General features: G+C 59.2%; 2 protein-coding genes and 1 long non-coding RNA gene across 29 annotated transcripts in view; 2 read left to right on the forward strand and 1 right to left on the reverse strand.

Moving 5' to 3' along the window:
- On the reverse strand, nucleotides 1-14,328 carry VPS9D1 (VPS9 domain containing 1). 19 transcript variants are annotated; one of them, XM_034941106.2, is made up of 15 exons: nucleotides 13,854-14,328; nucleotides 12,118-12,193; nucleotides 9,559-9,651; nucleotides 9,291-9,453; nucleotides 5,436-5,547; nucleotides 5,288-5,350; nucleotides 4,875-4,927; nucleotides 4,710-4,797; nucleotides 4,190-4,275; nucleotides 3,449-3,873; nucleotides 2,640-2,769; nucleotides 2,090-2,298; nucleotides 1,720-1,819; nucleotides 1,290-1,394; nucleotides 1-821 (listed from the first exon to the last, which is right to left on the reverse strand). In XM_034941106.2, exons 1-15 carry the CDS (start codon nucleotides 13,950-13,952, stop codon nucleotides 728-730), a joined length of 1,896 nt encoding a protein of 631 aa, XP_034796997.1. In that variant the 5' UTR covers nucleotides 13,953-14,328; the 3' UTR covers nucleotides 1-727. The 19 variants fall into 19 exon arrangements, 17 of the variants coding, with proteins under 17 accessions (XP_034796997.1, XP_054956533.1, XP_034796996.1 ...); XM_055100558.2 differs by having other exon boundaries at nucleotides 9,559-9,648; nucleotides 13,854-14,316; XM_034941105.3 differs by having other exon boundaries at nucleotides 2,640-2,772; nucleotides 13,854-14,294.
- Nucleotides 4,736-9,428, forward strand: LOC117976379 (uncharacterized). Its single transcript, XR_004667061.3, has 3 exons — nucleotides 4,736-5,050; nucleotides 5,520-5,649; nucleotides 9,300-9,428. It is a non-coding gene; the product is annotated as an uncharacterized LOC117976379 (long non-coding RNA).
- ZNF276 (zinc finger protein 276) overlaps nucleotides 12,989-22,922 on the forward strand; it is an 18,744-nt gene continuing 8,810 nt past the window's right edge. For 2 of the 9 annotated variants that reach the window (XR_004667048.4, XM_055100566.3), the window contains exons 1-6: nucleotides 14,528-14,943; nucleotides 15,636-15,939; nucleotides 16,242-16,288; nucleotides 16,365-16,814; nucleotides 20,250-20,328; nucleotides 22,200-22,283. Coding sequence is in view for 6 of the 9 variants with exons in the window: in XM_055100566.3 (XP_054956541.1) it covers nucleotides 14,739-14,943; nucleotides 15,636-15,939; nucleotides 16,242-16,288; nucleotides 16,365-16,814; nucleotides 20,250-20,328; nucleotides 22,200-22,283 (1,169 nt within the window). In the remaining 3 variants the exon portion in view is untranslated. The other 7 variants (XR_010110331.1, XR_010110332.1, XM_034941119.3 and 4 more) reach the window with 6 other exon arrangements.

A 22,922-nucleotide genomic window follows, 5' to 3' on the forward strand; every position in this document is an offset into this window, starting at 1 on the left:
CACAGCAGTGAGCTCTTTATTTTAGGCTGGGTGGGGGCAGCATGTGACAGTCAAGAGGGCTGACCCTTGGGCTGCACGGACCTAGATAAGATGCCCAGGGTCCCGGAATGTTCACAGCCCACAGCCAAGGTGAGCAAGGGACAGGGAATGTCCTGGGCTCAGAGCCCGAGACCCTGCAGGGGTGTCCCTGCCCATCAGCAAACAGCACACCCTGACACCAGCTGCACCCCAGGCCCCAGCCGGCCCTTGTTCCTGACCCAGACAAGAAACTAGTTCGTGGGGCTACAACTCCCCTTCTAGGGGTCAGAGGGGAGAGAAACTGGACTGCCGTCTCCACTGCTGGCCGGCTCATGGCCCCCTCTTCCCTGATGCTCCCCAGGAGCTGCCCCAGCCAGATGTTCATCGCTGAGCCTGCACCCACCGAAGCCCAAAGCTTCCCTTCTTGGCCTCTCTGAGGCCTACACAGGAGAGCAGGGCCTGGTTCCTCCCGGAGCTGATTCAGCCCCATTCTGTTGGGGCAGAGGTGCCAACCCCAAGCTCCAGGGTCAGATGTGAGGTGAGGAAGGTGAAGAGCTGGAGAGCACACCACAGTGGACAAGCCCCCACCATGTGCAGAGCAGCGTGAGGCTCCAGGATGGTCCTCAGTAGATCCCATGGCTCCAGGTGTAGGAGAGACAGCCCTGGGAGGCGAGGCCAGGCCCTGCAGGGACCCTGGGCTCTAGCTGTCCTACTTGGCCAGGCCGCCCCGGGGCAGCAGCTCCACGTAGCTCAGGGCACTCTGCAGTGATGTGAGGCAGTAGCCCTCCTCTCCGATCAGGTACCTGCATGGATGGCAAGGGCAGCCGGTGTCATCTGAACGAACAGAAGGACACCCCCGGCCCTCCAGAAGGTAGTGTCTGCCCTCCCCGTTCAGGACCTGGGTGCTGAGGGTGGGCAGGTGGGGCTGTCCGGGCGGCTGGGCTAGAGGAGGCCTTTCCCACCACGTGCTCGTCCTTGGACGGTAGAGCCAGGGATGGCACTGGATCCCCATCCCCTCCCCAGGCAGATGTTGCTCAGGGGACAGCCCCCAGCTCCTGCTGTCTGGGAGAGGCTGAGCTAAGCGAAGGGCCACGGGACATGTGGCAGCAGGCACTCTGCACAGGTGGACCCACAGGGGCTGCCCGAAGGCATGGCTGTGACGGAGCCACACGCTACCCTCCCCAGCTGCTACTGACAACCACCGTTTAGGTTGAGGGATGAGGTCCCTGCTCTTCGCAGAGAGAGCCCCACCCTGACCCGCCAGGGTCTACCCCTCGTGGATGAACTCCTCCAGGGCCGCGCACTCCGACGCCAGCTGAGGGAGGCCGCTCCTCAGCACCACGAAGGACAGGATGGGCAGCAGGTCATCGGCACCACTGTCGGGAGGGCATAGTGGCCTTGGGTTGGGGCCAGGAGCCTCTCGCTCCGCAAACCCAGCAGCTGTGGAGCCATCCTGGCCGTGCGGGCCGCCATCTCTGTGCCCTTCTGCGCAGAGGCACCGGAAGCCAGCTGGGCATGGTGAGGCCGTCCCTAAAGGGAGCTCCCGTACTGCGGAGCCAGGGCTGGGCCCACATGGTCCTCCTGCTTCTACAGTGCAGCCGGCTGGCACCAGGCTAAGGGGCAGGAAGATAGTCCCTCCCGTGACCATTGCCTTTCTAGGGCCCTTCCTCCCTGGCCACACCTCACCCTCCTGGGACTCACATGGCAGCTGCAGCGATGGGCGGGGGCCCGGCCTGGGGTGTGGCCTCTGGGGTGGGGCAGTAGTCTTCCGCACAGACACAGATGATCCGCAGGGTCCGCACTGTGCCACAGACAGGGTTTCAGGGGCAGTTAACCCCGTCCAGCAGCCTGAGCCACCCCTTATACCCCGCCCACCCACCCACCTCCTGATGTGCACGGCTGGGAAGAGCCGCGGTGACCCTGGCGATGTTGCTCAGACACCACTTTTGTTCTGGTCCCCCAACCTCCCCAACGGCACGTGACAAGAGAAGCTCAGTGGTGAAGACACAGGCTCCAGGTCACCTACTGGGATGGTAGCCTGTCCCTCCCCCTGCCTCTCGAACCTGCTGACCTATGCACTCCAGCTTCTTCTGGGGGCAGCTCTCCAGGACCAGCAGTCCAAGCTCCTGGGCCGCCGCGCAGTAGGGGTAGTCAGTGGCCCCCTTGGCCTCAGGGTTCTGGGGGAGGAGCTTGGTGGGGATGCCAATGGCGGTGGGAGGTGCATTCCTGTAGAGCTCCATGCTCCTGCTCAGGGCAGCCTCCCGGGCTCGGTGCACGCTCCTGGGGCAGAGAGAGGCCAGGCTAAGCTGCCCCAGGGACCTTGCCCTGGGGACAGAAGCAGGGCTGTGGCTGGAGCTCAGTCCTGGAGAAAACTGGCTACGTATCTCAAGCAAAAAGCCCCAGTGTTGCCAAGACCCCAGGCACGGGAGAGTGGCAATAATCCTACCTGCAAACTGGAAGCCCCTGAGGATGGCCTCAGGGTAAAGCACAGGCTAGGGGGAGCAAACACGAGTCTTGGGGATGGAGGGGAGCAGACAGTGCCAGGGAGCAGGGCAGGCCTCCTGGGGTACTAGGCTGGAAGACACCAGGCCACGCAGGTGGTTGTACAGCTGGGTCCATACCTGTACAGGGCCAGCAGCAGAGGCCACAGCGGGCAGAAAAAGGGTTCCTCAATGCAGGCCAGGCAGCGGTCCTTGGAGGCAGCTGTGTTTAGGCCTTCGAAGGCCAGAAGGGTCAGCGAGAGCAGCCTGTCTGCTAGGAACAGAGCCGGGGACGTCCACAGAGGCTCCTCCCCTGCTGGGTCAAGTGGCTCTAAGCCACGGGGCCTTTCTCCGCCCAAGGAACCTCTTTCCACCGCCTTCAAGCCTCCTGCACCCACCCCTGACCCTCCTCGGCCCAGGGCAGGGAGTTCCGGACTGGAAACGGTCACCTACAGCTGCTGCCCTGTTGGGCCAGCAGCCTGAGAAGAAACCGGAGAATGATCCTTTTCTCAAAAGGGCCTTTACCCAAAACTGCAGGAACCAGGGAAGACTTTAGATTGAACCCCCTGTGGGTGGGGACCCTGACCAAGTTCCTTAGTGTGTGGGCAGCACAGTGAGAATGACGCCTGGACTGTTGGGCCTCCCTCAGTGGTTCTTAGAAAACTCTGGGCTGGGCGCGGTGGCTCATGCTTGTAATCCCAGCACTTTGGGAGGCCGGGGTGGGCAGATCACCTGAGGTCAGGAGTTTGAGAACAGCTTGACCAACATGGTGAAATTCCGTTTCTACCACACTGTTTCCAAAATGAGAAGGGCTGAGGCGTGAGCCGGGTGGACGTAAGTCTGATCAGAGTCTCTGATCAACAGACCCTTCCCCAAACAGAAGCTTGAAACGGACCAATAAGCAGGGGTGAAGAGCTGCGGTGGCTCTCCCAGGGAGGGCCTGGCCTCACCTATGGCATTGTGGATCTCCTCCACCGCGGTCTTCAGCTGCTGCAGCTGGGGCTCCGGCTGTACCCCACGGCCCCGGCCCTGCCGCTCAGACGTCCCCAGGAACTGCTCCAGGTCCTCGAACGAGCTGTCCTTGTCTGGCAATCCAGATGCGGTGTCCCCCAGGGGTGAGGGAGACCCCACGGGGCCGGGTTGGAGTGGGGGCGTGGGGGGACTGTCCTGGGGCCGCGGGGCTGCGCTGGGCTCGGGCGGGGACAGCATGCAATGGAGGCTCTGCGAGGGCCGCAGCCGTCGGCTTCCGGGGTTGGGGGTCGGGGGGCAGCAGCCTGGGGCTGGCGCGGCTGCTCTGCTCACGGCGGGATACAGGGCGCTGTACACGGAGCACTGCAGCCGCCTCAGGAGCTGCGCGATCGGGTGGTCAGGGAGGCTGCGGGAGAAGAGGACGTGAGAACGCGGCCAGCCTCGGCCTCTCCGTGGCATCCACAGGTGCCGCGCTATGCCCGGTTTCAGAGAAGTGACTTGCATTACCTCCTGACAGTGAATGTTGGAAAGTCTGCCCCCCGCCCCCGCTGGGGAGGTTGGAGAAGCCGAGGAATCGCCCTCAGCGCAAAGGGAGCTGCAGTGTCCACGTGGCCGGGCACAGGCTCCCTGTGTCAGTCCAGCCCCTCTCCGGCACCTGGCACCAGGCAGAAGTGCCCAAGGCCGGTGCGCAGGGGCTCTGTGGGGCCTGAAGGCCCAGCTACCTGAGCAGGTGTGAGACCAGGCTGGTCACGAGTGACAGGTCCCCCGGATTCCTCTTGAGCTTGGCCTTCCAGTGCTTCGGCCAGTCCTACGGGACAGGGGGCCTTGAAGGAAAGCACGGTGGGTCCGCCACGACCGGACGCGCCTCATCTCCCACCAGTGCCGACCCCTAGAGACTGTGGGAGCCCGTCCTGGGGTGCAGGAGACCCAGCGCCAGCAGGCCCCGCGACCCGCCCCCGCCCCCACCCACACCCGAGGGAAACCTTAGGCGAACCCTGGCCCTGCCCCCTCGCTGGGACCCTCCCACGCGACCCCTGGCCTCGCCTCCTCGCTCTGCCCCGCCCCACGCAGCCCTGGCCCCGCCCCCTCACCGGGCCCTCCCACGGGCCTCTGGCCCCGCCCCCTCACTGCCCCCCCCCCACAGCCTCTGGCTCCGCCCCCCACGGGGGCCCTCCCACGCGGCTCTGACCCGCCCCCCTCGCTGGGCTCCTCCTACAAAGCCTGGGCCCGTGGGGGACGCACATGGTCCTGTTCGTACTCCAGGATGGCGGCGTAAAGGGCCCGCTGCTCCCGTTCCTCCGGGGTCAGGGCGACTTGGCTGCAAAACCTCCTGGGGAGAAAGGCACGCGGTGGGTGCCGGGGCCAGGCCCTCCCCGCAGCGGCCCCAGGGGCGGGCAGGAGTCCCACCTGTTGGCGGCCTCCTGGAGCCGCAGCCGGCGCTCCTCCATCTTTCTCTGGAGCTGGGTGCAGAGTCAAGGGGCCGAGCGTGGGATCTGAGCGGGCCCTCGGTTCCCAACCCCGTCCCACACCCGGAGAGGCCGGGACGTCCCAGGGACCCCCTCTCGGTGAGGGGCTGTCCCCAGGTAAGGCTTCTGGGGCAGAAGGCAGCCTGCGCTCAAGCCAGGAGGGCCGGGCCAGAGAACATGGGGGACGGCGGCCAGGCCTTACCCTGAGGCCATGCCTCTGCAAAGCGGGAAGCCCCTCAGCCCTGTACCCCGACCCTGGAACCTCCGCTCCCCTCGCTGCCCCCTTCTCTGCCCTTGGCTCAAGGCCACACTGAGTTTCCCCTCAGGGACCACCAGGCTGGTCAGAAAGGCTGCTGTCTCCTCCCGGGCTTTGGCAATCACTAGGTTCTCCATCATCTGCCGCTGTAGAGAGAGGGTCTGTGGGGGGGGGAGGAGGGAGTAAGGCCGACTCCCCTCTACCCCGCGCCCACGCACCCCCAGGCCCTCCCTAGCCCCCACTCACCAGGGATGTCTTCTGCATGGCCTGGCTGGGGTCTAGCCTCGCCATTCGGGCCTCATACGCAGCCTTCAGCTTCTGATTCTGCAGGGAGGCCTCCTCCAGTGGCGTCAGCTCTCTGGAAATGTGACAAGCTGCTGTCTAGACCCCAGGAAGCCCAGTGGTGTCTGGACACCAGAGGAGTCTCTCTCATCCTCCCGGATTGCTCTGAGGCCAGGAGGTGAGGAGAAAGAGGAGGGGAGCCATCTGGGGTGGGCTGCAACATCTGCGCCTTCTTGCCTGCCCTTCCAAAACACAGGTTTTGGCCAGGTGCAGTGGCTCCCGCCTCTAATGCCAGCACTTTAGGAGGCTAAGTCCGGGCGGATCACCTGAGGTCAGGAGTTCGAGACCAGCCTGGCCAACATGGTGAAACTCTGTCTCTACTAAAAATACAAAAATTAGCTGGGCATGGTGCACACTTGTAATCCCAGCTACTCGGGAGGCTGAGGCAGAATAGCTTGATCCCGGGAGGTGATGCAGTGAGCCGAGATCTGGCCACTGCACTCCAGCTGGGGTGATAGAGTGAGACTCTGTCTCAAAAAAACAAAACCAAAACAAAAAATAACAAAAAGAAAGAAAACACAGGTTTTGGTATTGCCAGGACTTTTGGTTTTTCTTTTTTTCTTTTTTTTTTTGAGACGGAGTCTTGCTCAGTCGCCCAGGCTGGATTGCAGTGGCGCAATCTTGGCTCACTGCAAACTCCGCCTCCCGGGTTCATGCCATTCTCCTGCCTCAGCCTCCTGAGTAGCTGGGACTACAGGTGCCCGCCACTATGCCCGGCTAATTTTTTGTATTTTTAGTAGAGACGGGGTTTCACCGCATTAACCAGGATGGTCTTGATCTCCTGACCTCGTGATCCACCCGCCTCGGCCTCCCAAAGTACTGGGATTACAGGCGTGAGCTACCGCGCCCGGCCGGACTTTTGGTTTTTCAAGAGAAGCTGGACCACTGGACTTCTATGGAGATCAGTTATATGTGTTTGGCAACAGTATGAATCTTGTTAAAGCAAGCTTGTGCAACAATCCGAGGCTGGATGACTTTGAATGTGGCCCAATACAAATTCCTAAACTTTCTTAAAACATCACTGAGGGCTGGGCGCGGTGGCTCACGCCTGTAATCCCAGCACTTTGGGAGGATGAGGCAGGTGGATAATGAGGTCAGGAGATTGAGACCATCCTGGCTAACATGGTGAAACCCCGTCTCTATTAAAAATACAAAAAATTAGCCGGGTGTGGTGGCATGTGCCTGTGCTCCAGCCTGGGTGATACTGACTCTGTCTCAAAAAAATCACTGAGGTTTTTTTGCAAATTTTTTTTTTTTTTGAGTCAGTCTCATTCTGTCACCCAGGCTGGAGTGCAGTGACACAATCTCAACTCACTGCAACCTCCCCCTCCTGGGTTCAAGTGATTCTCCTGCCTCAGCCTCCCGAGTAGCTGGGATTACAGGCATGTGCCACCACGCCCAGCTAATTTTTGTATTTTTTAGTAGAGATGGGGTTTCATCATGTTGGCCAGGCTGATCTCGAACTCCTGACCTCAGGTAATCTGCCCGCCTTGGCCTTCCAAAGTGCTGGGATTACAGGCGGGAGCCACTGCGCCCAGCCTTGCAATTTTTTTTTTTAAGCTCATCGGCTGTTGTTAGGGTTAGCGTATTTTATGTGTGGCCCGAGACAATTCTTCCAGTGTGGCCCAGGGAAGGCAAAAGATTGGACACCCCTGCTTTAAAGGCACTACGTGGGTCAAACAGCCAGATTAGTTTGTGACCCATGAAAGGAAGAAGTGTCCTGTCTCCTTTATACAGTTCCCAACAGCCACTCCACCTTGAAAGCTTTGTTCCCTCGTACCTTCCCACTGTCAGGGACAATGGAGGACAAGGAGGAAAGACAGAGCCTGACGCCTGGCCACCCTGCCCTGAAGCCACATTGCAGAAACAAGGGGACTGGGAAGCCAGGCCCCGCCAGAGCAGGGGCAGGAGGAGTGGACCCTTCTCGTCTCTCCCACTTGGGAGTCACTGGGCTTTTTGCATTTGTGTCTTTGTATCTTTCATCAGTTCTAGACAACTGTCTGCCATTCTAACTTCTAATAATGCCTCTCTCCCATTTTCTTTCTTCTTTTTTTTTGAGCCGGAGTCTCGCTCTGTTGCTAGGCTGGAGTGCAGTGGCACGATCTTGGCTCACTGCAACCTCCACCTCCTGGGTTCAAGCGATTCTCCTGCCTCAGCCTCCCAAGTAGCTGGGATTACAGGCACGCGCCACCATGCCCGGCTAAGTTTTGTATTTTTAGTAGAGATGGGGTTTCACCATGTTAGCCAGGCTGGTCTTGAACTCCTGACCTCGTGATCTGCCTGCCTTGGCCTCCCTCCCATTTTCTTTCTGGAACTCCAACGAACACGTTAGGCTTTCCATCTCTTGTTTTCTGTCTTTATTTTTTGTTTCTGTAATTCATTCTAGCTATCTTTTGACCTTTTTTCCAATACATGAATTTGCTCTTCAGCTATATCTGCTCTGCTGTTATAAACTTGTCTGCTCAGTTTTGTATGTATGGATTTCTACATATATATAGATATATAACTCATTCTTGTTCCCAGCTAAATTTTTTTTTTTTTTTTTGAGATGGAGTCTTGCTCTGTTGCCCAGGCTGGAGTGCAGGGGCACAATCTCAACTCACTGCAACCTCTGCCTCCTGGGTTCAAGGGATTCTCCTGCCTCAGCCTCCTGAGTAGCTGGGACTATAGGTGCCCGCCACCACGCCCGGCTAATTTTTTGTATTTTTAGTAGAGATGGGGTTTCACCTTGTTGGCCAGGATGGTCTCGATCTCCTGACCTCATGATCCACCCACCTCGGCCTCCCAAAGTGCTGGGATTACAGGCGTGAGCCACCGCGCCCGGTCATTTTTTTTTTTTTAGACAGAGTCTCGTTTTGTTGCCCAAGCTGGAGTGCACTGGCACAATCACGGCTCACTGCACCCTCAACCTGTCAGGCTCAAGTGAGCCTCCCACCTCAGCCTCCCTAGTAGTTGGGACTACAGGGGCACACCACTATGCCTAATTTTTTTTGAGACGGAGTTTCACTCTTGTTGCCCAGGCTGGAGTGCAGTGGCACAATCTTCACTCACTGCAACCTCCACCTTCCAGGATCAAGCGATTCTCCTGGACTCAGCCTCCTGAGTAGCTGGGATTACAGGTGCACACCACCACGGCCAGCTAATTTTTGTATTTTTGGTAAAGACGGGGTTTTACCATGTTGGCCAGGCTGGTCAGGAACTCCTGACCTCAGGTGATCCGCTCGCCTCGGCCTCCTACAGCGCTGGGATTACAGGCGTGAGCCACCAGGCCGCCTGCATTTGCTTGTGTCCGGCCAGGGGATATTCCCATTCTGGGACTCAATTTAAAAACATTCGCTGTCAGGCCAGGCGCAGCGGCTCACGCCTGTAATCCCAGCACTGTGGGGGCCGGGTGCGGTGACTCACGCTGTAATCCCAGCACTTTGGGAGGCCGAGGCAGGCGCATCACGAGGTCAGGAGATCGAAACCATCCTGGCTAACATGGCAAAACCCCGTCTCTACTAAAAATACAAAAAATTAGCTGGGCGTGGTGGCGGGCGCCTGTAGTCTCAGCTACTTGGGAGGTTGAGGCAGAAGAATGGTGTGAACCCGGGAGGTGGAGGTTGCCGTGACCCAAGATTGAGCCACTGCACACCAGCCTGGGTGACAGAGTGAGACTGTCTCAAAAAAAAAAAAAAAAATCGCTGTCATCAGCTCATCTTTCTCAGCCTCAAAAACCCAATCCCAGGCTCATCCCACCTCCCATCTTGTCCATCTTACTTCTTACAGCTTTGTGACTCTGCCCCCTGAAGCTTCTGGAAGATCTCGGGTGGCAGAAAAGGAGAGAGCTTTCCTCCTTCATCGGAGTATACACGGCGGTGTCGTCCGGCAGGCTGGGGGATGGGAGCAGCTGCAGGCATGGTTGGCTTCAGGCGTGTTTTCCCTGCAAGCCATGGGTAGCCAGGGGTCAAGCGGTGGGCCACATCCCACAGAGGAGATGCGGGCTTGGGGGATGCCCCAGGAGAGCCGCCTACTGCAGGAGACCCACCAAGCTTGGCGGCCGTCGACTGGGCCCTCTCCAGACACTGCTGTGCTAGCTTCAGCATCTTGGAGGTGTCGGGGGGCACAGTTTCCCCAGCTTCTGGGGGAGGGACAAGAAGGCTGGTCACAGTCGGCTCTACCACTGTTACTTACTATTGAGATAAAATGAGGCAACGGAAAAGGCAGGCAAGCCCACTGCCCCCCTCACCACCCCCACTGACCCCGGGCAAGCCCACTGCCCCCCCATCCCCTCACTGACCCTGGGCAAGCCCACTGCCCCCCTCACCACCCCCACTGACCCTGGGCAAGCCCACTGCCCCCCTCACCACCCCCACTGACCCTGGGCAAGCCCACTGCCCCCCTCACCACCCCCACTGACCCTGGGCAAGCCCACTGCCCCCCCATCCCCTCACCCCGGGTAAGCCCACTGCCCCTCCCGTCCCGCCACTGACCCTGGGCAAGCCCACTGTCCCAACCACCCCTCACTGACCCCAGGCAAGCCCACTGTCCCTGCCGTCCCCCCACTGACTGACCCTAGGCAAGCCCACTGACCCCCCCATCCCCTCACCCCGGGCAAGCCCACTGCCCCCCGGCCCCTCACTGACCCCGGGCAAGCCCACTGTCCCAACCACCCCCCACTGACCCCGGGCAAGCCCACTGACCCCTGACCCCTCACTGACCCCGGGCAAGCCCACTGTCCCAACCACCCCTCACTGACCCTGGGCAAGCCCACTGCCCCCCTGACCCCTCACTGACCCCGGGCAAGCCCACTGCCCCCCCATGGACCCTGGGCAAGCCCACTGCCCCTTCCACCCCCCACTGACCCCGGGCAAGCCGACTATTCCTCATGGACCCCAAGCAAGCCCCCCCACCCACTCATTTCTAATCATCTGCCCTGGTTTTGCTTCCTGAGTCTGCTAAGTCTGTGTGCCCCTCATCGAGGCCCGTCAGAGCCTCGACCCTGCACAGGCCTTTACTGCTCACTCAGCTTCACTTGCAACAGCAGGCCTCTGGGAAGTGGCCATTTTACAGAGACAAGGACGTGCTGAGGGGATCGCCTCACCCATCTCCCACCGGCTGTGTCCCCAAAGTCCTGCCTTCCCGTAGCTTGGCATGGAGCACCTCTGCGCGACCATGGGCCTGCTCACACAGCCCTTCTGCGCGCCGTGGGAGCTGCCTCTCTGTGACTCGCCCCTGGACCCACCGCCCCAGCGCCTGACCCACCTCCCTGCCGCCTTTCACAGAAAACTTCTCATAGACTCCCGTTTTCTCATCCCGCCCCGACTTAGCCCCCGACTCCCCCCGGAAACTGCCCTTACCCGTCCCCACCTTGCCAGACACGGTGGGCCACTGGAGTTCCTCTGTCTTCTGGGACTTGGCTCTCCCCAGGGGATCCTCTGCCACTCCTCCACCCAACTCCTCAATCTTGGAGCGCCAGAGCTCAGCCGAGCTCACCGGCTCCCTAGGGAGCTGGGGCAACTGTTAGCTCCCCCTGACCTGTGTGATCCCACGTCCAGTGGCTGCCCCGACCTCCGTGCTCCCACGTCCAGTGGCTGCCCCGACCTCCGTGCTCCCACGTCCAGGGGCTCCCCCGACCTCCGTGCTCCCACGTCCGGGGGCTCCCCCTGACCTCTGTGATCCTATGTGCAGCGGCTGCTGGCCTCTCAAACTTAATGTGTTCATTGCGGAACTTGCTATTCCTCTCCTTGCCAGTTTGCTCCTGCCCCATCTGCCTCCTGCAAGTCTGCTCTGTTCCACTTTCAGGACACACCCCGAGGCCGTTTACTGCTCCCATCCTGGGTGGTCTGGCCACTGCCATCCTCAGTCCTCACCTGAGGCTCCACTCCCAGGCTGTCCTCTCCCTCAAAGCTCAAAGTCTCTTCAAGTTTCCCTGCACACCAGAATGGCCCCAGTTCCACCCAAGGCATGCACACAGCCCCACCCCGCCCACTCCTATTTCAGGGCCTTTGCACACCCCACAGCTGGAATGCTGCCCCACGTCTGTGCCGCTCACTGGAGCCAGTGTCTTGCCACACCCCAGTCTCCATCTTCTTATCCACAACGCTGGTCCCTTCCTGCCACTATATCACACTGAGTGTGGGCTGGTCCACCTGCTACAAATGGTCAGGCTGGAAGGATACAAGAGACCCCCGCCGAAGCCTGGCACCCATCAAGGGCTAGGATGCCCACAATTTGTCCAGCATGGAGGAAGCAGCAGGGCTCAGCCATGCGTTTTTCTTTTTCTTTTCTTTTCTTTTCTTTTTTTTTTTTTTGAGACGGAGTTTCGCTCTTGTTCCAGGCTGGAGTACAATGGGGTGATCTCGGCTCACTGCAACCTCCGCTCCCGGGTTCAAGCAATTCTCCTGCCTCAGCCTCCTGAGTAGCTGGGACTACAGACACCCGCCACCAGGCCCAGCTGATTTTTTAGATTTTTAGTAGAGACGGGGTTTCACCATGTTAGCCAGGATGGTTTCGATCTCCTGACCTCAGGTGATAGCCCGCCTCTGCCTCCCACAGTGCTGGCATTACAGGCGTGAGCCACCGCGCCCGGCTGGCTGAGCCGTACCTTTAGTGGTTTCCACTTCTTCCAGTAACACCTGGGAGATATAGTGGATGCTCCTCAGGTATTCCGTGTATGCCTCCTGTGTCCAGGAAAGAGAAAGAGTGGGGTCAGGCCAGTGGAGGGAAGTGACTCCATTATTCCGGCCAGGTGCCCTTCTGGGATAAGCAAGGAACACCACCACCTGCTTATCTCTGAGATACACCCAGAGACATTGAGCCTGCGGTGGTTAGCTGCAGCCGGAACACGGTTTTCTGCGCGGGGCACAGGCAGCATCGCTGCTCTCCAGACTTGGAAAAGACATCAGGATCTGAGAGAGAGAGAGAGCCAGGGACGAGCTGGACCTCATTTTCTCCTCTGACTGCCTTTCTCTCCAGCACAGGAACTGATATTCTCATTCAGTGGGCCTGGGGAAGTGACCTCAGCAGTTTGCTGTCATTTTTCATTCTATGCAATGTTTCCTTCTTGTGCAACTCAAGGGTGATTCATTCAGTGGCTTAAAAAAATACTTTTCTGAGAGGATAAAGAGAGTGATACTGGAAGTTTTCAAATCACTTCCCGGCTCCAGTTCCGAGAAATCCCTTTCCCAGAACCTGCGAGTTACGTATTTCCAGCGCACACAGGAGCCTAGAACTGTTACCTTTCAAGGCTGTGTGACCCCTCTGACAAGGTACAGGTCATTGGAACCACAGTACGGTGGTTTGTTTTGTTTTGTTGAGACAGAGTCTCACTCTGTCGCCCAGGCTGGAGTGCAGTGGCAGGATCTCGAGTCAGTGCAACCTCCGCCTCCTGGGTTCAAGTGATTCTCGTACCTCAGCCTCCCAAGTAGCTAGGATTACAGGTGTGCACCGCCACACCCAGCTAATTTTTGTATTTTTAGTAGAGACGGGGTTTCACCACGTTGGCCAGGCTGGTCTCAAACTCCTCACCTCAGGTGATCCACCGCCTGGGCCTCCCAAAGTGTCAGGATTACAGGCGTGAACCACAGCGCCCAGCAATATGCTATGTTTTTTTGTTTTATCCCTAGCTGTTAAGTTTCCTATCTTTAAGTCTATGCCTCAGAGAGAAAGACGAAATATAATCCAGGCAGGATTTCTGACTTGCGGGGGCACCTGCTGCCCTAAAAACCAACTTGGGGAAAGCAGCAGATTCAGGAACGAGGCTTCTCCTAGGCACAGGCAGGCTCCTTCACTCTTTGGGCAGCCGGGTGTGGCTGGGCCGGCTTCTCTACCTGGTCGCCAACCTTAGATTCGGCCCCATCTCAGGAACGGGCCACACCCCTCCGGCCTGCTTTTCCTTCCTAAGACGATTGCAAACAGCATCACAAATGAGCAGGTATGTGGCCTTCTCTGCATGCCGTCCCCTGTGGCAACCGGATTAAATCTACCATCTCTGCCCAGAAAAATGCACGAACGCATGGACCTGCTCGTCACTCGGATTTTGGAAGGTGGCCTGGCGGACCCTCCTGCTACATCTCCTCTACAGGTGGAGCCCAGGCTCTGATGCACCGGCTCAGCGAGCGGACTGGAAAGCCAAGGCCCGCAGGATCTGAGCTGTCCAAGGTCACTGCACGCCCGGCTGCGCCCCGCCCCCGTCCTCGCCCGGGAACCGCGGTCCGGGATCCCGGTTGGCGCCCGCTCCCAAGTCTCCAGCCCGAGCCGGCCCCGTCCTCGCCCTCCCCGGGCGGGGGTCCCTCCAGGGGCCACCCTTAGCGGCCAAGCCCCGCCCCCGCCCCGCCTCACCCGGGGCCGGTTGCCGGTGTCCAGCTCGATGGCCCCGTTGGCAAGCTTCATGGCGCTCTGCAGCGGCTTCACCGTGCCGTCCCCGGCCGCAGCGGCCATGGCGCCGAGCGGGGGAGGCGGCGGCGGTAGCCGAGGGGCTGGACGGGCGGCCGGAGGCCCGGAACGCAGCCGGCGCTGGTGCTGGAGCCGCCCGAGCAGCGGACCGCCGGAAGGGACGCGGCCGCACTTCCGGCGACGGGCCCCCTCCGCGCGTACTGCGGGCCCCACGGGTGTTAGTGGCGGGGGCGGCAGAGTCCGGGTGGGTTGTCGCGACGGAGCCGGGCCTCTTCGCCGTCGTGAGACGGGGCTGGCGAGAAGGGCCCCTCACGGAGTTGCCATGGGCGTCTAACCGCGGCAGCCAGGCCCCTCTCTACGTGAGACCCCGGCCCCCCTCCCCTTTCTGCAGCCCGCCCGCCACCTGCGCGCCGCGTGGCCTCCGCCGGCGCCTGCCCGCCCCGCGCCTCCGTCTCCCACGGTAAGAGGCGGTGAGGGCCGCGTCGCCTCTCCCTGGAGGACTCGTCGTGAGGTCTCGGCGAGCCCCTCCGCCCACCGCCCCGCCCCAGGCCAGCGCTCCATTGGCGACAGAGGCGGGCACGGCCGCCCTCGGGCCGGAGAGGGCAGCGGTACGAGCGGGGGCGCTGGCACCGCGGGTGGAACCTCGGTCGGCGGGGTCCCGCCCCTGGCCCCTGGCCCCTGGCCCGCCCCGCCCGCCTCGCTTTGCTTCTCGCTCCGCCCCTCCCCCGCCCCGCCTCGCTTCCAGCGCGCCGAGCGGAGCCTAACGCCGGGTCCTCTAGGAACCTCGGGCCGGGCAGCACCCGCGGGGTTCTGCTGGCGTCCTCCGCTGCCATGAAGCGGGACCGGCTGGGCCGCTTCCTGTCTCCTGGGGCGTCCCGACAGTGCGGGGCCTCGGACGGCGGCGGCGGCGTCAGCCGGACTCGGGGCCGCCCTTCCCTTAGCGGCGGGCCGAGGGTGGACGGGGCGACGGCGCGGCGCGCCTGGGGCCCGGTGGGGTCCTGCGGGGACGCGGGCGAGGACGGCGCGGACGAGGCAGGTGGGTCCGCGGCCCGGGCGTGGCGGGCTGGGGTCGCGGCAGGGGTTGCGCGTGGGAGGAGCTGCACTGACGCCCGGAAGCCGGCGCGGCCTCCCCTCCACCCGGCCAAGGGCGTAGCGGACTCGGGGCTGCGTCTGGATAGGCGCTGGGCGGCCGGCTCGGTTTTCCTCGCGCTCCGTGACGCCGGCGTCGCCGGCCCGGCCTCTCCGGCCGCGGGCTCGGCCAGAAGGGACCCGGCGTGAGGAGCGCTGTCACCGCGGGCAGGTCGCCCTGGGGTGCCCGCGCGTGGGAATCGCCCTCCCCTGCTTCGTGCCCTCGGGGAGCAGGAAAGGAGGCGGCACCTGCAATTGGCAGACAGGAAACCGCGGCGTTTCCTGGAGGGCGCAGCGCCTGCCCCGGGTCTCGCGGTCGCTGGGAGGAGGGTGCAGTTCCAGGTTTCACTCTTTAAGTTGTTTCGCTGGAGAGGCCTTAGAGGCCTTTGAAATTTGAAATTTGAAAGATTTCTTGGACCAGCGGCCACATCCCCCACAGGGCGGCTTGTCCCGCCGAGAGCCGCGCGCCCGAGCCGCTTGCTGTGTCCGGGAGCCGCGCGAAGGGCGATGCAGGCGCTGCCCTCGGACCTGGAGTCCGGGACGCCCTGTGCTCAGGAGCCTCCTTTGCCAGATGCTAACACTTCCTGCCGCTCTGTGCAGGAGCAGGCCGGGCTCTCGCCATGGGTCACTGTCGCCTCTGCCACGGGAAGTTTTCCTCGAGAAGCCTGCGCAGCATCTCCGAGAGGGCGCCTGGAGCGAGCATGGAGAGGCCATCCGCAGAGGAGCGCGTGCTCGTACGGGACTTCCAGCGCCTGCTTGGTGTGGCTGTCCGCCAGGACCCCACCTTGTCTCCGTTTGTCTGCAAGAGCTGCCACGCCCAGTTCTACCAGTGCCACAGCCTTCTCAAGTCCTTCCTGCAGAGGGTCAACGCCTCCCCGGCTGGTCGCCGGAAGCCTTGTGCAAAGTACGCCCTAGTCTGTTCAGAGCACGTTCAGGCTGTCAGTACTGCAGTGTGACGGGTGTTGAGAGAGGGACAGGGCGTGCCTCGGCGGGAGCCTCTGGGTGGGGGGAATGGGCCATGCCCGGGTTCAGTGCGAACGGCCCTGGGACTGTTGTGGAGAGATGAACTGGGAGGAGCTGGGGCGAGGGAAGAGAAGGTTGCCTATGGGGACCGCTGAGGTTTGAGATCTCGAGAGGGTCCCGTACGACGAGCGCTGTGAACCTCCACCTGCTTGTCCTGCTCATGGCCACACTGATCCTTTGCAGGGTCGGTGCCCAGCCCCCAACAGGGGCAGAGGAGGGAGCGTGTCTGGGTGAGTCCTCCCCCGGTGGAGGGTGGGCTGGGTGCCGACCAGCCGTGGATCTGACATCTCTGTTGACTCTCTGCAGTGGATCTGATCACATCCAGCCCCCAGTGCCTGCACGGCTTGGTGGGGTGGGTGCATGGACATGCGGCCAGCTGCGGGGCCCTGCCCCACCTTCAGAGGACACTGTCCTCCGAGTACTGCGGCGTCATCCAGGTCGTGTGGGGCTGCGACCAGGGCCACGACTACACCATGGACACCAGCTCCAGCTGCAAGGCCTTCTTGCTGGACAGTGCGCTGGCAGTCAAGTGGCCATGGGACAAAGAGACGGCGCCACGGCTGCCCCAGCACCGAGGGTGGAACCCTGGGGATGCCCCTCAGACCTCCCAGGGTAGAGGGACAGGGACCCCAGTTGGGGCTGAGACCAAGACCCTGCCCAGCACGGATGTGGCCCAGCCTCCTTCGGACAGCGACGTGGTGGGGCCCAGGTCGGGCTTCCCACCTCAGCCAAGCCTGCCCCTTTGCAGGGCCCCAGGTAGGAGGCACCTCTTGATGGTGCTAGACCAGGATGTGTGCTCCTCAGTGGGGCAGGGTTTTCAGCAGAAAGTGAATGTCTCCACTGCTTTAGGTGGTGGCTGGGGTGTGGTGTGAGAAGGAGCAGAGCTTGGGGCTTCTGCCTGCGGCTGCTCACCACATCCAGAGATCAGGGAGGGGCGGCCAGCCTGTCTCCGCCTCTTGCTCCTCTGTGAGCAGGGCTCTGTTCCAGCAGTTTCTGTGGAGACACGCTCATCAGCCGTCTAGTCTTTTTCTAAGCCTGTGCTTGGGGCTGAGGGGACTGAGGAAGAGAGAAGAATGGGGCCTTGTCTGTGGACGTGGGAGAAGAGAATGGCCGTTGCCTCTGCGGCTGCTGCCCTGGGCCAGCTGCAGGTCATTTCCTGGCACTCAGCCAGCCGCCTGGTGACACCCTGGTGTGGGCCAGTGTGGCGCAGCTTTCTCTGCTGACAGGCTGAGGGGAAACACAAGGCCCTTGTTTGGGCCCCAGAACCCATAGCACTGTGGGCTGGTGCAGCTGCTCCTGGATATTGTTTTAGGAGGGCCAGGGCCAGTTTCCCTCCGGCCTCTTGTCCTGTGTGTGCTCTGTGCACCTGTCCCCACCTGAGCACTCAGTTCCCACTTTGAGTCTTGAGGGGAGCTTCCGAAAAGCGTAGCTACCTGTAATCCCAGCACTTTGGGAGGCTGAGGTGGGTGGATCACTTGAGGTCACGAGATCAAGACCAACCTGGCCAACATAGCGAAACCCCATCGCTAATAAAAATACAAAAACTAGCCAGGCATGGTGGTGGGCATCTGTAATCCCAGCTACTCTGGAGGCTGAGGCACGAGAATCACTTCAGCCTGGGAGGCGGAAGTTGCAGTGAGCCGACATCGCACAACCGTACTCCAGCCTGGGTGACAGAGCAAGACTCTGTCCCAAACAGAAACACGGCTACCCAGCTATTTTAGCTAGATACGGGTGCACAGATGAGACAGTGCGGCTTGGGGGCCTCAGGTAGGAACGGGATTGTGAGTGTCACATCTTAGAGCTGCTTGGCTCTGTAAACTTGTATGCAGTATGTTGAGAACAATTCTATCTATCTGTGTATCTATCTACCTACCTACCTATCTATCTTCCTACCTCTTTCTCTGTATCTACCCACCTATCTGTATATCTATGTATCTATTTATCTACCTATTTATCTATTTACCTACTTATCTATCTATCTATGTGTTTATTTATTTATTTTTGAGACAGAGTCTCGTTTCATAGCCCATGCTGGAGTGCGGTGGTGCCATCTTGGCTCACCGCTACCTCAGCCTCCCGAGTAGCTGGGATGACAGGCACGCGCCACCACGCCCACCTAATTTTTGTATTTTTAGTAGAGATGGGGTTTCACCATGTTGGCCAGGCTTGGTCTCGAACTCCTGACCTCGTGATCCACCTGCCTCAGCCTCCCGAGTAGCTGGAATGACGGGCACGCGCCACTACGCCCACCTAATTTTTGTATTTTTAGTAGAGATGGGGTTTCACCATGTTGGCCAGGCTTGGTTTCGAACTCCTGACCTCGTGATCCACCTGCATCAGCCTCCCAGAATGCTGGGATTACAGGTGTGAACCACCGCGCCCAGCCAAGAACAATACTTTTTAAAACTTATTTTAGGCCAAGTGCAGTGGTTCACGCCTGTAATCCCAGCACTCTGGGAGGCTGAGGTAGGCGGATCACGGGGTCAGGAGATCGAGACCATCCTGGCTAACACGGTGAAACCCCATCTCTACTAAAAATAGAAAAAATTAGCTGGATGTGGCTGTGGTTGCCTGTAGGCCCAGCTACTTGGGAGGCTGAGGCAGGGGAATCGCTTGACCCTGGGAGGCGGAGATTGCAGTGAGCTGAGATTCTACCACTACGCTCTGGCCTGACTGACGGAGCAAGATTCTGTCTAAAAAAGAAAAAAACAAAACAAAGAAAACTTATTGTAAGTAGAGACAGGGTCTCACTCTTTTGCCCAGGCTGGTCTTGAATTTCTGGCTTTAAGTGATCCTTCTGCCTTGGCCTCCCAAAAGGCTGAGATTATAAGCATGAACCTTCAGGCCTGGCTGAGAGAACAGTAATATTTATTTATTTATTTATGGAGTCTCGCTCTGTCGCCACCAGGCCTGGCCGAGAGAACAGTATTATTTATTTATTGATGGAGTCTCACTCTGTCGCCCAGGCTCGAGTGCAGTGGCACAATCTCGGCTCACTGCAGCCTCTGCCTCCTGGGTTCAAGTGATTCTCCTGCCTCAGCCTCCCGAGTAGCTGGGATTACAGGCTTGTGCCACCACACCCTGCTAATTTTTTGTATTTGTATTTGTATTTGTTTTGAGAAGGAGTTTCACTTTTTGTTACCCAGGCTGGAGTGCAGTGGCACGATATCGGCTCACCACCACCTCTGCCTCCCAGGTTCAAGCGATTCTCCTGCCTCAGCCTCCCGAGTAGCTGGGATTACAGGCATGCACCACTATGCCTGGCTATTTTTGTATTTTTTAGTAGAAATGGGGTTTCTCCATGTTGGTAAGGCTGGTCTCGAACTCCCGACTTCAGGTGATCCGCCCACCCTGGCCTCCAAAGTGCTGGAATTGCAGGCATGAGTTACCACGCCCAGCTCAATTTTTTGTATTTTTAGTAGAGACGGGGTTTAACCATGTTAGCCAGGTTGGTCTTGATCTCCTGACCTTGTGATCCACCCGCGTCGGCCTCCCAAAGTGCTGGGATTACAGGCGTGAACCACTGCACCCGGACTGAGAATAGTAATTTTTAATTATTTTATTTTATTTTTTTGAGTCGGAGTCTTGCTCTTTTGCCCAGGCTGGAGTGCAGTGCGCGATCTCGGCTCACTGCAATGTCTGCCTCCTGGGTTCAAGCGATTCTTCTGCCTCAGCCTCCCAGGTAGCTGGGATTATAGGTGTGTGCCACCATGCCCGGCTAATTTTTGTATTTTTAATAGAGATGGGGTTTCACCACGTTGGCCAGGCTGGTCTCGATCTCCTGACCTCGTGATCCACCTGCATGGGCCTCCCAAAGTGCTGGGATTACAGACATGAGTCACCGCGCCCGGCCTAGTAATTTTTTAAATGTCTCAGAACATCCACCAAGTCCAGGCTGTCCTAGAAGGACTGGATCGGAGTCAGTGGAAGGACTGGGCTTTCTGGTTCTGCTGTTCCTGAGGGTTCTGATGCTTGTTGCTGCCTGTGTGCTTCTGGACGTTGGGCTGGCAGGGCAGGATCAGAGGCTGCATAGCACCCTTGGCGGGGATGGGGTCACGGTGGGGAGAACTTGAGGGTCAGGGACCCCAGTCTCCCTTCTAGTCATCAATAGTAGAATCATGCCTCCTTGCAGGTGAGACCTTTCTGTGCTCCGTGTTGGTAACAGGAGCCTTGTTCTTTGTTTCTCAGGGCAGTTGGGTGAGAAGCAGCTTCCATCTTCAACCTCGGATGATCGGGTAAAAGACGAGTTCAGTGACCTTTCTGAGGGGTGAGAGAAGAGTGGGTTTAAACAGCCTAAAATTTCTCCTTCAAAAACCATCAGTGACCTTTCTGAGGGGTGAGAGAAGAGTGGTTTAAACAGCCTAAAATTTCTCCTTCAAAAACCAAACAGCCGTCGTAGGGCCGGCTGCCCACGCGCTGGTACCAAACTAGGCCATCACGGGGGCCGGCTGTCCGTGCCCTGGTTGGGACACGCCTCCTCTCGAGGTGGCGGGAGAGGAGGGGCTGGGGAGCTTCCGAGGCTTCTTGTCTCTGATTGGTGGTTTCCTGGGTGCCAGAGAGCAGTCCCAGACCTGAGGCAGCTCCAGAGGGAGCCTGATAGGGTTTCTGACCCAGAGCAGCCTAGAAATGAGTTTGTGGAAACCACTCTGGCTGGGTCCTTTGCTTCTGCTACTGTTTTAGGGCCATAGTTTTGTGTTCGCTCCAGATGTTTCTGGAGTAGAGAAACCCCGACTTTAGCCCTTGACTATGACATTGTTGTGGCTTGAAGCCGAGGCTCTGCGAGGAGGTGTTGCAGGAGGACGGGCCTCAGAAGGGACCCCATCAGTGTCTGCAAACTCCCTGGGCCACCCCTGCCTCTGAGCCAAGCGCCATTCAGGGCAGCTGTGCCAGGCTGGGGTTTGCACCGTTTCCACCCTCTCCTGTAAACCTTGGCTGCAACACAGATGCACCTCATCCAAATGGACACCCCAGTTTGGGGGCCAATCCCAGTGGGATGTGCAGTGATGAAATCGGGCAGGTGCCAGGAGGCACCTGGGGTGGCTAAGACTGTCCTCAGGACCGCCAGGACACGAAACCGCAGCTCAGGTTATAGCATAAAGGCCACAAATCTTTTTTTTTTTTTTTCCTTTTGTGAACTTTTTTTTTTAGACCGAGCCTTACTCTGTTGCCCAGGCTGGAGTGCAGTGGTGTGACCTCAGCTCACTGCGAACTCCACCTCCCACGTTCAAGTGATTCTCCCGCCTCAGCCTCCCGAGTAGCTGGGATTACAGGCGCCTGCCACCACACCCAGCTAATTTTTGTATTTATTTATTTATTTTTTTATTTGAGACGGAGTCTCGCTCTGTCGCCCAGGCTGGAGTGCAGTGGCACAATTTTGGCCCACTGCAAGCTCTGCCTCCCGGGTTCACGCCATTCTCCGGCCTCAGCCTCTGAGTAGCTGGGACTACAGGCACCCGCCACCACGCGCGGCTAATTTTTTGTATTTTTAGTAGAGACGGGGTTTCACTTTGTTAGCCGGGATGGTCTTGATCTCCTGACCTCGTGATCCGCCCGCCTCTGCCTCCCAAAGTGCTGGGATTACAGGTGTGAGCCACTGCACCCGGCCAATTTTTGTATTTTTAGTAGAGACGGGGTTTCACGGTATTGACCAGGCTGGTCTTGAACTCCTGACCTCAGGCGATCCACCTACGTCAGCCTCCCAAAGTGCTGGGATTACAGGAGTTAGCCTCTGCACCCAGCCACTTTTGTGAACTTAGAAGTGACTCATGGCAAACCCATCAGTTGCATAGGGTTCGCAGTTATGGGGTGAGGTGGTCGATTTCTCAAAGTCTGCTTAGCAGGAAGCTACCTTTGAGCACCTCCACCCCTTCTGGGCCGCTGTGGAAAGGGCTGTTTCCAAGTCCAGTGTCCTGGTGCCCAGAGCACATGGCTTGTGGGGATTGCTGGCTTGTGAGCCTGGCTGGCCCTTTGTGTTCGGAAATGGGATTGGAAATTTGGGGATTTTAGATTTAAGACATTTTCAGAAGAACTTGAACGTGGGACATGGGGGTCCATTTGGTATCTTTAGGCAGGAGGTCTTGTTGGGTCTGTCACTGCCCAGGCCCAGGGCTTTGCTGAAGATTCTCTCTTAATTCCTAGAGACGTCTTGAGTGAAGATGAAAATGACAAGAAGCAAAATGCCCAGTCTTCGGACGAGTCCTTTGAGCCTTACCCAGAAAGGAAGTAAGTGGGCAGCCCGGGGTCTGCCGGAGGCATCTGTTGGGCGACCTAGACACCCGCCTGTGCTCCAGGGGCTCTCCCCGGTGTGCCCCCTCAGTTCACTCTCTCGTGTCCGGATCTCCCGAGCCCAGTGAAACGTGGCTTCCCTCAGTGAGCGGGAGGCGGGGGAGGGGCAGGCGGGCAGGTGAGAAGGTGGGTCCTCCTGGTGCTTTGGAGCTGGGACCTGGTCTCAGCACTGTGAGGCTGCCTCAGAGTCCCAGCAGTGGATGGCAGGTGTCTGTCGACAAAACCCCGCCTTGCTTGAGAAGGAGGCTCTTACGTCCCTTCTGCGGGTCCTGCCCTGGGTTCACACCCCAGTGTGCCCCCGAAGCCCCCAACCCATCGCTTTGTGTGCGTCCCCAGAGGCCCGAGGACCCAGCTCTGTCATCCTCCCAGTTCTGACCCCATCACTGATGTCCATGACCAGGCAGCCACGGTCCACTTCCCTGTTGAATGACTTCTGTGAGCTTGTTTTGACTTTGTTTTTAGAGATTTTTATTTTCTCTCTTCAGTTAGAACACAGGCCCTGGTAGTGAGGGCTGGTTTTCACTTGTGCTGTTTTCTTTGCAGCCCTATACCCAGCAGTACCCAGAACCCTCCCAG

Source organism: Pan paniscus, chromosome 18, assembly GCF_029289425.2.
Source record: "Pan paniscus chromosome 18, NHGRI_mPanPan1-v2.0_pri, whole genome shotgun sequence".
Taxonomy (NCBI): domain Eukaryota; kingdom Metazoa; phylum Chordata; class Mammalia; order Primates; family Hominidae; genus Pan; species Pan paniscus.